The 13990-nt window shown below is 40.2% G+C and overlaps 1 protein-coding gene across 6 annotated transcripts in view; it reads left to right on the forward strand.

Moving 5' to 3' along the window:
• FKBP15 (FKBP prolyl isomerase family member 15) overlaps positions 1-13990 on the forward strand; it is a 49149-nt gene that overhangs the window by 788 nt on the left and 34371 nt on the right. For 4 of the 6 annotated variants that reach the window (XM_084899191.1, XM_084899193.1, XM_084899190.1 and 1 more), the window contains exons 2-3: positions 8883-9001; positions 13866-13950. In XM_084899191.1, the coding sequence (XP_084755317.1) occupies positions 8883-9001; positions 13866-13950 (204 nt within the window). Of the gene's footprint in view, positions 1-8882; positions 9002-10857; positions 10959-13863; positions 13951-13990 lie in introns of those variants that run through there. The other 2 variants (XM_084899189.1, XM_084899192.1) reach the window with 2 other exon arrangements.

A 13990-nucleotide genomic window follows, 5' to 3' on the forward strand; every position in this document is an offset into this window, starting at 1 on the left:
GCCTGTTGAATGAATAATAGTTACGAAATTGCACTCTAAAGCTTAAAGCCAACCTAAGAGCCTGCCATCGCTATTCCCTGTCTCCAGTTATTTTTAAAAAAATATATTTTATTGATTTTTCACAGAGAAGAAGAGAGAGGGATAGAGAGTTAGAAACATCGATGAGAGAGAAACATTGACCAGCCGCCTCCTGCACACCCCCCACTGGGGATATACCTGCAACCAAGGTACATGCCCTTGACCGGAATTGAACCCGGGACCTTTCAGTCCACGGGCGGACGCTCTATCCATTGAGCCAAACCGGTTTTGGCTCCTGTCTCCAATTATTGTACATACTAGTCTGGGGTACAGTTTTTCAAGCGGCAGCTCTTAATGTCTCCTCCAGTAATCAGTGTAGCCATTTCCCTTGCTTTGTGTCAGTAGACAGCTTGGCTCCCTTTAAAGTTGTGAGCTAACAAGTTCTGATACGTGCAGAACTTTTCTTTGAACATTTGAAGAATGATGAATACAACAACTTATACCCCTTATTCCCCTGAATGCTAAGAGGTTGCAAAGATGATCAAGCCTGTCCTCAAGCTGCTTCCACTCTTGGTAGAGACTCAATACATAAAATGACACTGCCTTTCTTTTGACTTACACGATGACTAGCTAGCTATACTACCTATCCTTAGTCCTTTAACTACCCCCATTTTAGGTGGCCCTGGTCCTCTAGTTCCACTTTGGGTTCTTTCATTTCTCAGTTGTTTTAGAGTCAGGTTGTGCTTTGATTCATTTCTCCCCCCTCCCCCCCCATTTAACCTGGAGCATTCATGAAAATGTCCACACAATCCAGGGAGCTGCTGTTGACTATGCAGAAAGCCTTTTGAATTAATGTGGGTTTTTTTTGTTTTGTTTTTTTCATACAAACCTGTTTTGTACATGGCTGTGCCATGTGAAAGTTTACAAAATATACTTTAAATTCACAATCTTTCCTAGGTGAAAGTATTTGGGGATGTCTGTAAGTGAGTGTTAGAGCTTTTGATTTTCATGCAACAAGCAGTCCACTGCTGTCTGAAGCTTGCAGGCTGAAAACGACAGTCATGTGCTCTTTTCCTAATTCCTGCCCTGAGATCAGTTCTTGGTGGCTCAGCGAGGCTGCTTTCCTGAGCAGGCTCATTCGACCTGGAGCGCTTTAGTTCAAGGCATGTGGCTGTGCTCTTAAACATAGACAACGGCTAATTGTATGGTAAAAAGGCTTAGTAAACAAAGTTATACAGATACATTATTTTTGTTCCCAGTAATAACCAGAAAAACCAAATCAGATTTAAGATTGAGGATATAGGAAGTTTCAACAATATTCTCTGATTCAGCTATTCCATCTTTGGTTTCTCTAAGGAAGTAGGGCATATGACAGCAGCACTTCCTGTTTTATAACTTGAATAGACTTGCTTATTAATTTTTAAGTATCATGACTTAAGTATATGACTTACTTGATTCCATTGAGAATATGCAAGCCTGATAGAAAAGGGAGTGTTAGTGTCTAAGATGGCTATCTTCTCTAGATGATTGATGTGTTCCAAGTTTCCAGGCCTCTTCAAGTCCATGGTTAACTTAGAAGTAGTAATCAGGAAGTTTGTGTTTTTGGAGGGCTTAGCTCTTTCCTCACCATTGTGACTTTGAAATGAAGAAATATGTCAATGCCTGCTAATTATATTGTACTTGGCTTCCACAGCAGATAGGAATAAGGCAAAGTTCTTGCCCCTTAAGAAACTCCTAGTTTAGTAGTAAAATCAATCCAGTAATAGCAATCACAAAGCACTCTAAGGGGCTACTTATGTATATAAATATGTTTTAGATTATATAAAAGACTAGTGGCCCGGTGTATGAAATTCATGTGAGGGGTGATATCCCTTAGCTCGGCCTGCATCCTCTCCAACCTGGGACATCCCTCTTCCAATCTGGAATCGCTGGCTTCTAACCGCTCACCTGCCTGCCTGCCTGATTGCCCCTAATCACTCTGCCTGCCAGCCTAATCAACCCCAACTGACCCCCTTCTGACAAGATCAGCTCTAACTGCCCGCCCCTGCGAGACTGATCATCCTCAATGGCTCCCACCCCCGCCGGCCTGTTCCTCCCCAACTGCCCTCCTCCCCCACCCCTCGTGGCCTGCTTGACCCCAGCTGCCCCCCTGCCGGCCTGATCGCCCCTAATTGCCTCTGCCTCGGCCCTGCCACCATGGCTTTTGTCCAGAAGGATATCTGGAAAGTCTCCCCATCTAATTAGCATATTACCCTTTTATTAGTATAGATATGTGAAGGCAAATTTGATTATTATAGTAATGATCACCAGTATAAAGGTAGAAAAAGGTAAGTTTGGAATTGATCATCAAGAAGTATTTTTAACTGAAAAGACACAGAAAATCCTAGATTCTAATGCTGATTCTGCCCTAATTAGGAGTGTGACCTTAGGTCGTTTCTCATCCTTGCTCTCCATACCCTAACCCAGTGTTTCCCAACCTTCTCTCATGATGAGAATCACCTGGTGGAGTTGTTAAAACACAGATTCCTGAATCCCAACTAAGAAGTGCTAAACTAGAATTTTGGGGAACATATAGGTAAAATTGTATACTTAACTAGTGCTCTAACACAGATGTTATATACAGAGCACTAAGTTAGGTATGCAATTTTACCTATATGTTCTCAAAAATTCTAGTTTAGCACTTCTTAGTTGGGATTCAGGAATCTGTGTTTTAACAACTCCACCAGGTGATTCTCATCATGAGAGAAGGTTGGGAAACACTGCCCTAACCTGTTAAGTAATGGGGTTTTCCCCAGATGACCTTTGAGACCTTTCTCAATTCTAAAGTTTTGTATTCTTATTAATATCAGTTTATAGTTGCAGGCAGTTTATGCATAGATTAAGCATGGTTTCTTCTCTATAGGAGTATCTGAGTTGAATCCACATTTTAAGGTAATAGGATGTATGCACATGTATATAAAATAATATATGGTGTACTTAATGCCAGACGCTGTACATCCTTCTAAGTAATACATTTATATTATTATATTTACTTCTCTCTACTATTCTATGGGGTAGTTTTTACTATTATAACCATTTTACAAATGGACATATAAGTATCAGAGAGGTAAGTTGCCCAACGCCACGCAGCAAAAAAGTAAAAGAGCAAAGAAGTGCTTTAACAACAAAAAGAACCCTATTTATTAAAATAGATTGATGTAACATAAATGCCTGTGTTACTTATTTTGATAAGAAAAGAAAAGGAGTATAAAACTAAGGTTAAAGACTTTGACAACTAAGTGCACTGGGTAACATTTTTTAAAATGTAATTAATACTGTAATGATTTTTCCCATGAATTGTAAACAAACAGACTCAAGTCCAAAGTTAGCAAACCCCCTATTGGGGATCGAGTCTGAAACCTAGGCATGTGCCCTGACCAGAAAGCAAACCCCCTACCTCCTGGTTCATGGGTTGACACTCAATCACTGAGCCATACTGGCCAGGGCTCCATTGATTTTTACAGAGAGTGAGAAGGAGGAAGAGAAACATTGATGTAAGAGAGACACATAGCCGGGACTGGTTTGGCTCGGTGGATAGAGCGTCGGCCTGAGGACTGAAAGGTCCCGGGTTCGATTCCGGTCAAGGGCATGTACCTTGGTTGCGGGCACATCCCCAGTAAGGGGTGTGCAAGAGGCAGCTGATCGATGATTCTCTCTCATCGATGTTTCTAACTCTCTATCCCTTTCTCTTCCTCTATGTGAAAAATCAATAAAATATATATTAAAAAAAAAAAAGAGAGAGAGAGAGAGAGAGAGAGAGAGAGAGAGAGAGAGAGATCGACTGGTTGCCTCCCAAATACACCCGGATTGAACTTGGAACCAAGGTCCATGTCCTTGACCAGGAATTGAACCTGCAACCCTTCAGTCCAGGGCCCAATGCTCTAATCGCTGAGCAAAACTGTCTAGGGCAGCAAGCCCATTCTTGCTAACATAGTTAAATATGTACATGTGAGAATACTTTAGAAGTAGAAAAATGCAATGATTTATAAGACGCTTATGTATTGTTTATTTTAAAATATTAATAGAAAATGGAATTAACCTGGGAAATAATTGGGTTGACCTGGCCTTAGGATTGATTTTGCAATCATTAATTAGTTGGCCTTTAGAACCTCTGTGGAAATATTGTTTGCCTATGACACTTGTTTTTTCTCATGAAAAAAATATTCCTGCAAAATAAAAATAGCAAATCCAATACACAGTTTACTGAAGCTAACCAGGGCATTCTTATTAACTTTAACTACCCGTGTATAAGCTATTATATCTTAACTAGGATCTAAACTTTGTAAATTGTTCACTATGTTAAAGGCATTGCCCAGCTCCTTCAGAGCCTTATTCTTTTAGGGAATCTGCCCAGATTGCCCTGGCTAAAAGGAGAAATCTTGGTTTCTCCTAAATTTTATTAGCATTTGTTGTTACTTATTTAGGCTAGCACTGCTCACCACACTTACAATCACATTTAAACCTCAGTCCTTTTAAGTAAGCGTTGTTGGCCCCATTTATAGGAAACTGAAAGGAAGCTAATAGTTCACTACCTTGAGAAAACAAGGTAATAGTTTCAAATCATATTACACTTATTTTGCAAATTGCTGGTATATATATTTTTTATATATATATTTTATTGATTTTTTACAGAGAGGAAGGGAGAGAGATAGAGAGTTAGAAACATCGATGAGAGAGAGTCATCGATCAGCTGCCTCCTGCACGCCCCCCACCGGGGACGTACCCACAACCCAGGTACATGCCCTTGACTGGAATCGAACCCGGGACCCTTCAGTCCGCAGGCCGACGCTCTATCCACTGAGCCAAACCGGTTTCGGCAATTGCTGGTATATTTTAATATATTAAAATTGTTGGGAAGTTTTAATATTTACTTCACAAGTTTTAATATTTACTTTACCTAAACTAAGGATGATTTTGGAGGAAAGGAGCTCAGAGATAGACTAGACTATGAGTTCATTTATTGAGCCTGTTACATACAAGACGCTAAAGAAAATATACGGTCAAGTAGTGGTTAAAATAAATAATCCATTACCCTGTTATATGATAAATGATTAAGTAACTTTCACTAATCTCTGTGAAGTATAACTCCATACAATAGCTACCTGTTATATATTTTACTAGAGGCCCAGTGCACAAAATTCGTGTAAGAGTAGGCCTTCCTTCCCTTGGCTGCCCGTACCAGCTTCTCTCTGGCACCCGGGACCCAGGCTTCCCTCACAGCCCCGGGTTCATCTGGAAGTTGGTCCAGACTAATTAGCATTTTACACTTTTATTATTATAGATAGTTTGCAATTATATATTACGTAATTCCCCTATATATACTCCCTGTATAAGAATGTATAAGCTCCTTGAAAACAGAACCCAGTTTTGCTCACCAGTGTATACCCAGCTCTCAGTATAGTGTCTGGCACAGATTTCTTGAATGAATTCTATAGGAGCTCTTAGGAAGACCACCTAACCTAGACTTTGAGATTAGGGCAGCTTCCAGGAGGAAGGGTGTGGTGTTTCTCCTTTTTCCGAAAGGTTCCTGAGGGAAGGAGCTGGGGATTAAGAAATTAGAGAAAGAAAGAGACAAGAGGCAGAAATAGATTCATAAAGCTGGGAGCTAGGTGGGTGCCATCTCTCTGATGGAGAGACAGTCACACTCACCACAGACAACACAGTGTATTTATTGGCTTCCAAAGGGGAGTTTAAGGTCAAAAAGAGTTTTGGGTGTGCCCAGATCCAATTCATCAAAATCTGGGTAAGCTCCTTATTTTTTGGTACAAGATTTAGCATATCAAGACCTGGGTGAGTTAAGGTCCTATTTGTTTCTCATTTCAAGCACATGGTTTAAGAAGTCAGTACTGATAACTGGATTCTGCCAGTGCCCTCGGGCTCAGCTGGTAAGAATTAAAAGAATGCCCATGTGCCTTCTCAGGCGGCTCTCTACGGAAAGGAGCAATGGGAAGAATTTTTCAGGCCAAAGGAACAACACGTCCAAAGGCTGGACAATAGAAAGATCTTGATCTGGATGTGTTGAGTTAGTATAGGGCTGGGGTGTTGATCTGTGAGTGCCTTGGGTGGGGCCTGGATGAGGCTGGTTGACCTATTTGGAAATGTCTTTTGTGTGAAATGTATCATTGGGCATGTGGAGGTATTATTGATATGAGAAAATGCTAAGTAACTGATTTACTATCTGAAAAGGGATTTACTATCGGGGAAAGGGAGGGAGGAAGAGACTGAACATAAACTGCACCTATGGATGAGGACAATGGGGGATGGGGAGGAGGCGGAGGGTGGGGTGGGAACCTGGTGGATGGGGGAAGAAATGAGGAACCTTTGTAATAATATGAACAATAAAGATTGATTAAAAAAAAAAAAAAAGGAAAGAAAAGAAAAAAAAAAGAAAGATCTTGCCTTACTTAAGAAACTAAAATGTGGCTGTAGCACACAGTTGGATTGGAGAAATGGCCAGATAGGAAGGTGGGGGAATAAGGAAAGGTAAGGTCTTGAAGGGCCTTGTAAAGTTGCCTGTGGAGTTTGGATTTTTTGTATTAATGAGGTGTCCTTGAGGATTTTAACGAGGAAAGAGAGTCAAATTTGTGTATTTGAAAGATTACTGTGGGTGCACAGGAAAGAATGGATAAGAAGCAGCTAAGCCGTAGGCTGAGAGATAAGTCAGAACGTTGTAATAATTCTAGCTGGGTAGATGTGATTTATTTCACAACCTGAAATAGGGAAGTGGCAGTGAGGATGGGCAGAAGTGACTGGGTTCAAGAAAGGGTTAGCAAGTAAAATTAAATGAACTCAGGAATTGGTTATGAACACCAGGGGGAAAAGAATCAAGGATGATCCCCAGATTTCAGTTTGGTTGTGGGCGTTTGCAGAAGTAAATAGTAAGTAATGGCGCCCTTTCCTGGAAACTGATGAAGGAAGGTCGCAGGTAAACTTCTGTCCCATGTGGACCCCACTCTAAAACTACCCGCACTCTTAAGTAGGTACTGCCAAGTGTCTGGCAAGAAGGAAGAGCTGCTTTGCACCTCTTTCGCCTTGCTGGGTTACACGTATGGAGTCAGTGATTTTTTCCCAGCCAGACAAAATAGTAGACGTGAAATTGTTATCCTTAGAAAGTCCTGCTTACAAGGTTGGCACTTGGCTGACTTCTAGGAATTTTATTGGTAAACAGTTCCTCACCCTGATATAAAGTTTCCCATAAATGATTAGCGTGTCTGCTTGCGTAAACTGTTTGCACGAACAATATGATTCATGAACCTTGTCTTCCTTCTGGGATTCTAGAATTTTGGCACATGCCAGAGGGTTTCCAGGAGGAAGGGTGTAGTGAGCTCTTCCATTTATCAATCCCTAGAGACTCAAAGCCCGGGGAATTAAGCCTCGTAAGTTCCCTGGTAGACCACATTTACACATATTGTTACAACTCATTGCTGGAATAATTCAACGCATCCTGTGTTACTCCATCCGGAGAGGACTCGTGGAAGCTTGCTCCTGGTGTCCTCTGAACTTTGCCCCAGTGCTCTTTCTCCTTTTGCTGATGTTGCTGTGTATCCTTTTGTTGTAAAAGATCTTAGCCACAAGTACAACTATATGTTGGTCTAGAACCTGGTGGTGGAGTTGGGAACCCTGACACAAAATGTCATTGACCTAGAGAGGAAGCACAAAAGTAAAAACAGGATTTGCGAGGGCAGTGCGGATTGGAAGATATGAGTTCTGGTTTGGACATGTTATGTTGCATTTGTGTTGCCTGTGGGATACCGTGTTGTCTGATACTCAGCAGCAAATTCTGGGCTGAGGACATAGGTTTGAGCATCATCAGCATTTGGATAGCACTTGATACCAAGGTAAATAAATTAGATTGGCAAGGGGGAGAGTATAAAATCTTGGGACATGGTCATTTAAAGGTTGCGCAGAGGAGAAAGAGTCGAGAAGTTAGGTGAGGATCCAGAGAGAGGGGAAGGTGAGAAAGGGATCCCTTTAGTTTTATTGAGGTCTTATTTGGGCTAATCCCTCTTCCCAACCCACAGGTTTCCCCACAGAAGTGAAGGGAAGATTTTGTTTGAAGAACATAATAGTTGACAGTGTAAAAAGGTGACATGAAGGCCAAATTAGACAAAGACTGGTAAATTATGTTTAATAACAAAGATGTTGGTGACCTTAGCAAGAGTAGTTTTAGTGGAATGGTTAGGGCAGAAGATTAGATTGCAAGGAATAATGAAAAAATAGTTCTGCCTGTTAGATAAAATGGCAGATGGGACCATGTTTGATGGACTAACTTTGTAGTACAGTTCAATTTACTTTATTTCATTTTATTTTAAAACTAACAAAAAGTGAGAAACTGTGACTTGCTAAAGGCAAGAATTTACGGTTTGAACAGACCATAGAGAGCATTCAGGGGTCTTCAAACTACTGCCTGCGGGCCACATGCGGCCCGCAGAGGAGTCTGATCTGGCCCGCCAGGTTTTTTGGGCAGTGAGCGCAGCCGAGGTGTTACAGTAGGAATTAGTAGTTCATATAGTCCGGCCCTCCAGCTCTCTGAGGGACCGTGATCTGCCCCCCCCACTTTCAAAAGTTTGAGGACCCCTGATAGATGAACCACCTCAATTTACAGAAACAGGTCCAGAAAGAAGAAATGCCTTGACGGGTAGGGTCAGCTGATATTGTTCAGATTAGAAATACAATCTTGCAAATACTCTTCACTCCCACTTCCGTATTGAATGGTGGGATATACAGTCAAAGGAGGTATTTATTCAAGGTTGAAGGTGAGCAGCATTTGTAACGATGCCAGGTTTGAGATGTGCCAGATGAAATGTCATTTTCATTTTCCACAGTGCCAGATTGGCCTCTCTTTTTGGACGGGACCAGGCGGCTGCTGACCATGGGAATGAATTCTTCCAGTACACAGCCCCAAAGCAGCCTAAGAAAGGCCAGGGAGCAGCAGCAGCAGCAGGTAATTAAAGAGGTTAGGAGTGGCCTCTATAACATTAGTTGAAAGTATAAACAGCCTTCCAAAAGTGATATGCCAGGTTGTTCATCCTTGGTCAGTCTGGCCAACCTCACTACTAGTGATGCATGCCTCTCCTGCTCTGAGATATGAATCCTGGCAGGTAGATAGTGTGCCTTTGTTTGAAACCGATGAAGGAAGGTCGCAGGTAAGCTCTTCTGCTCCGTGTGGACACCATCTCTGAAACCCTGTGCGTACTCCAGGTAGGTATTGTCCAGTGTTTTGACTAGAAGGAAGGGCTGCTTTTTTCCTTGCTGGGTTAGATCTATGGTGACAGTGAATTTTTCCCAACTAAACAGTGATGCTCAGTGCTGAATCCTCTGTACCTTTCATCATGATGGACACAAAAGAAAATTGAGTGACATTTGTTGAATGAAAGGAAAGAAGGGAGACTAATATTTCTAAAATGCCTGTTATGCCTCAGATGATTTACATCGATTTTTTTTTTTTTAATCCTCACTCGGCGATAGGTTTTTATTGATTTGAGAGAAAAAAACATTGCTTTCCATATGCACCCGACTGGGCAGTTAACCTGCAACTTGGGTATGTGCCCTGACCCGGAATCGAACCTTTGACCTTTCAGTGTACTCCACTCTGGGTAGATTTTCTTATTTAATTCTCATAATTCTGTGAAATAGATGAGACTACCACCATTTTAGATTCTCAAAGAGGTTTAGGGATTTGGTCTCAGTTATACAGCAGTAAATGACAGAGTTGAAATTTGAACCTTGATCTGATTTCACTCCAAAGGTTTTCTTCCCTCCTACACTTTGCTGTCTTTGTGTAAGAATCTGAAGAGGAAGGAGGGACTGATAGAAACAGCCCTGAGCTACCAGCACTGGGTTGGTGAGAGATATTAAATATTTGTTGAGTGAAGATGAAAGTATTGTATTCCTTTTAATGCTAGGCACAATGCTGGCACTGAGGATGTGAGGATATTTAGAATTGAATAGTTGTAGTAGTTGCCATGTGGCCCCAAAGGTCTAAGATGTTTACTGTGTATCCCTTTACAGAAAATGCTTGCTGACCCCTGCTCTAAATTTTACCTGTCACTTTTGGCAGCTGTGCTGTGGATTTCTGGTCCTGTTCTCTAAGCCCTAACCTGGCCAGATTTCTAGTAGGCTGTGCCTATACATTTCATCAGCTGTGTGCTTCTGACTCAATTTAAAGTGGTGGAGCTAATGGGTGTAGATAAAAAGAAACAACCTAAGGCCCCACCCAGTGAAGTAACTTGATTTTAGAAATCAGGCAACAACTATAAGGTAATTATACTTCCAAAGGAGAATTATAGAGGCATTTGAACTTAAACATTACTTATACAATCTTATGTAGGCATTTACAAATAAAAAGCAAAGTAGCAATATAGGGGATCCTTCCGTTCAAGGGATATTTATATGTAAGAAGTCTTTGTGGGGAAGATGGCTGAAGCATAGCTCTTGACTCTCTTCAGATTTCAATATAAAAACATAGCAACTAGATATAAATACAAATCTATGGATAATATTTACAACAAAACCAATTGAAGTGGTATCCTCATGAACCCCCCAAATATGGACAAACCACTGCCAGCCACAAGGCTTTCATGGTATCAACATTTGTGGGAGCAAACAGGGATGCAGTGGGAGAATACTGAATCTGAGAATGGAGAACCCCAAAATAGCCAGTAGGTGTTCATGGAAAATATGGTAGGTCAAGCTGAAACTGGAAAGTGTTTTACCCACTCTTCTTGTGTTACCCACAAGGGGTTGTCGATTGGGACTAAAGAATGGGAGCACTTTTGCTCCTATGAGCTTGTGAAACTCACCCACTGACCTTCCAGGACAGGTCTCTCAGAAGAATCTGCTGGGAGTGGAATTCAGATTGAGGAGGATAGAGATATTAGAGTGAAGGAGAGAAGATTCAGGTAAGCGTAAAGATAGAAATAGAATACTAAAGTCTCAGGAGCAAGCCACCCTATTTTTTAACTTTATACAAAAAGAACAGAAGAGGGAGCTCTACTCCTAAGAGTTCAGAAAAATGAGCAATAGAAAAGTCTCCAACTCAAACTCCATACAAAGTTATTATAAGAACAAACAGAGCAAGGAACAGATTAATATCCCTGCAGGCAGTGAGAGATCTCACTGTGAGAATGTTTCTCCCTGAACAGATTAAAATTACGACCACTTATTGACATTAATAATGTAAGACATGAGATGAGAACATAAGTGCGAATTAACAGATTATGCCTTAAGAGAAATAGTAGGTTAACAGGAGGAAATTAAGTTAAAAAAAAAAAGTTGAGATTTCAAAAGAAAGTGACAAATATTAACGATAGCAAAGATCTACCAAATGGGGAGGGAGAGGAAGAAAAACAAGAAAACTTTGTTCAAGAAAAAAAAAAAAAAAAGAGTGATTTGAAACCACATACTATTAAAAAAAAAAAGTCCTCGTGATTTGGCAGTTCAAAAATCTGTGCAATGCTGATTTCAGAGAGGAAAATATGCAAAGCCAGTGAGAAGATCATATGATTCTGAGAATCTGACTCATTCCTCCAGCAATCCACAAACAACCTTCCATTTCCAGGACATGAGATAGGGAGATCAGAGTGTACTGGGACAAGTTACACCATCCTGGAGGACGATGCTAGGATGACCTCAGAGAGACAGTAATTTTTCTCAGTGTTTCCAACTTATCCTCATAACCTAACTCTGGCCTTAGTCTGTCATACACTGCTTATCAGGAGAAAGATTATAGTATTACATATAGCTGGAAAGTGCTGATTGAATTAAAAACTAGGTATAGGTTTTTACTAAATAATAAGGAAAACATGAACATCAGACTTGGAAAATAACCAACCAGCATAAATAGACAATTCATCAAAACAAAGCAAATGGTCACTATACATCTATAGAAAATGTTAAATTTTGGCCTCCCTGTAATCAATAAATGCAAATGAAGCAACACTAAGAACACATTTCCCTTACCCTCCCATTGGTAAAGATTATTAAAAATATATATTTTATTGATTTTTTAAAGAGGAAGAGAGAGAGATAGTAAGAAACATCGATGAGAGAGAGGTACATCGATCAGCCGCCTCCTGCACATCCCCTCTGGGGATGTGCCTGCCACCAAGGCACATGCCCCTAACCGGAATCAAACCCGGGACTTTTCACTCCAGAGGCCGTCGCTCTTTCCACTGAGCCAAACCGGTTCCCGCCCATTGGTTAAGATTTTAAAAGATAATTTCTTCTTATTGGCAGGCCGAAAAGCTGGTGGGCTCAAACTGCTAGTGGGAGTGTAAGCTGGTTTGGCATTTCTCAAGGGCATTTGGGCAGGATGTAACAAAATCTTAAAATTGTTTACACACTTTCACTCCACATTTTCATTTTTAGAAATTTCTCCTAAGAAAGTAATTAGAGATACACACAAACATGTGCATTTTAAGGATGTTCACCATAGCATTGTTTATAATAGAGAAAAATTGTAGGCAGCCCAAAGAAATATCAAATAGGAAATTGGATACATTTTGATTATTTTATGTAGCCATGAAAAAACATTTTTAGGGTTATTTTGTCTTTGTTTTGGACACTGTTTTGAAGAATAAAAGGAAATGCCTATATTAAGTGAGAAAAGGAGGTTGTCAAATGACACTGTTAATTTTGTTTGGAAAAGGTAAAGCTGCGAGTTTGTGTGTGTACAAAAAGGACTAGGAATAAATACCTCAAATTATTAACGTTTACTTTTAGGTGGTGAGATTACAGGTTCCTTTTTCTTTTTCTTTGTGTATTTCTATATTTACTAAATTTTCTGCAGTATACATGTACTCTACAGACAGAAAAATTGTGTCAATATGAAATTAAAGAGCAAAATTTGACCATAAATCTCAAAAGATCTTACTGGTTTTATTCAGCAGTTCCTGAATCAGGCAATATCCAATCTAGCAGATTGAAAAGAGCTCCAAGGAGCTGTATAGAATGATAGAATATTATAAGCAGAAAAGAACAGGAACACAGAAGTTATAATAGACAAAATGCAGATTGATGTCTCGAGATTACTTTCCTTTAGGGAATGACAGTGGGTCTTTCAGGCAGATTACCTAACTAGTGCTGATCAGGCTGTTCCTGATTGACTGGTTAAAGCTTCCATTTTGGGGACAGCCAAAACTGTAATTAAGACTCAGTTTGTTGACATGGAGCTTAGCAGTGACTTTATTTTGGACCTGTGGTCTTGTTTTTATCAATTCAGAATAAAAATAAATCAAACAAGGATGCTTTTGAAAATAAGTCCCTAGTTGTTATGTCCACTCTAATGTTCTCACTACTCTTCCATCAGTGCATTCATGTTGTGAGTGTAAATATGTGATTTATTCTAAATATACTGTTTTAAAACACTAGAGTTACTTTCTTTCACTGTGCAAGGTAAGTAATGGCTGTAATTTGAGTATTGTAAATTTTCTACTTCTAAACTAAGGGAAGGGGAAATAACTTTATTTGTATTTATTATAGCTCTCAAAATATTGGAAGGGGAAAAGAAAGTAGATGGAATATGACCCTGTCTTCTTGTCCAGCCCAAAGACTTGTTTAAAATGGAAATGAAGCCGTGGGCCTGGGCTTGCTGCTGTCATTGTGTAAGGCCCTTAGGTGCTTAAAGCCTCTATTTCCTCATCCCCAGATGAGGTCATGTTTTATGGATCAAATGAGGATAATGGTCATAAAAGCATTTTAACATTAACCATAAGGCTTAAGGAAGAATTTTAAGTAGTTTTAATGGTTAAAAAAATCAGTTTCAAGCAAGAAATGAATGACAGCTTTGTTTTCTTCCTCATCTTTAGGAAATCAGGCGGCACCAAAAACAGCACCCACATCAACGGGCACTTCCACAGTATTGGTTGCAACAGCAGTCCATGCGTACAGATAGTAAGTAGCTGAGAAGGAATGCTTTCTGAAGTTGGGGGTG

Source organism: Pipistrellus hanaki (genome assembly GCF_964339955.1).
Source record: "Pipistrellus hanaki genome assembly, chromosome: 11".
Classification (NCBI taxonomy): Eukaryota; Metazoa; Chordata; class Mammalia; order Chiroptera; family Vespertilionidae; genus Pipistrellus; species Pipistrellus hanaki.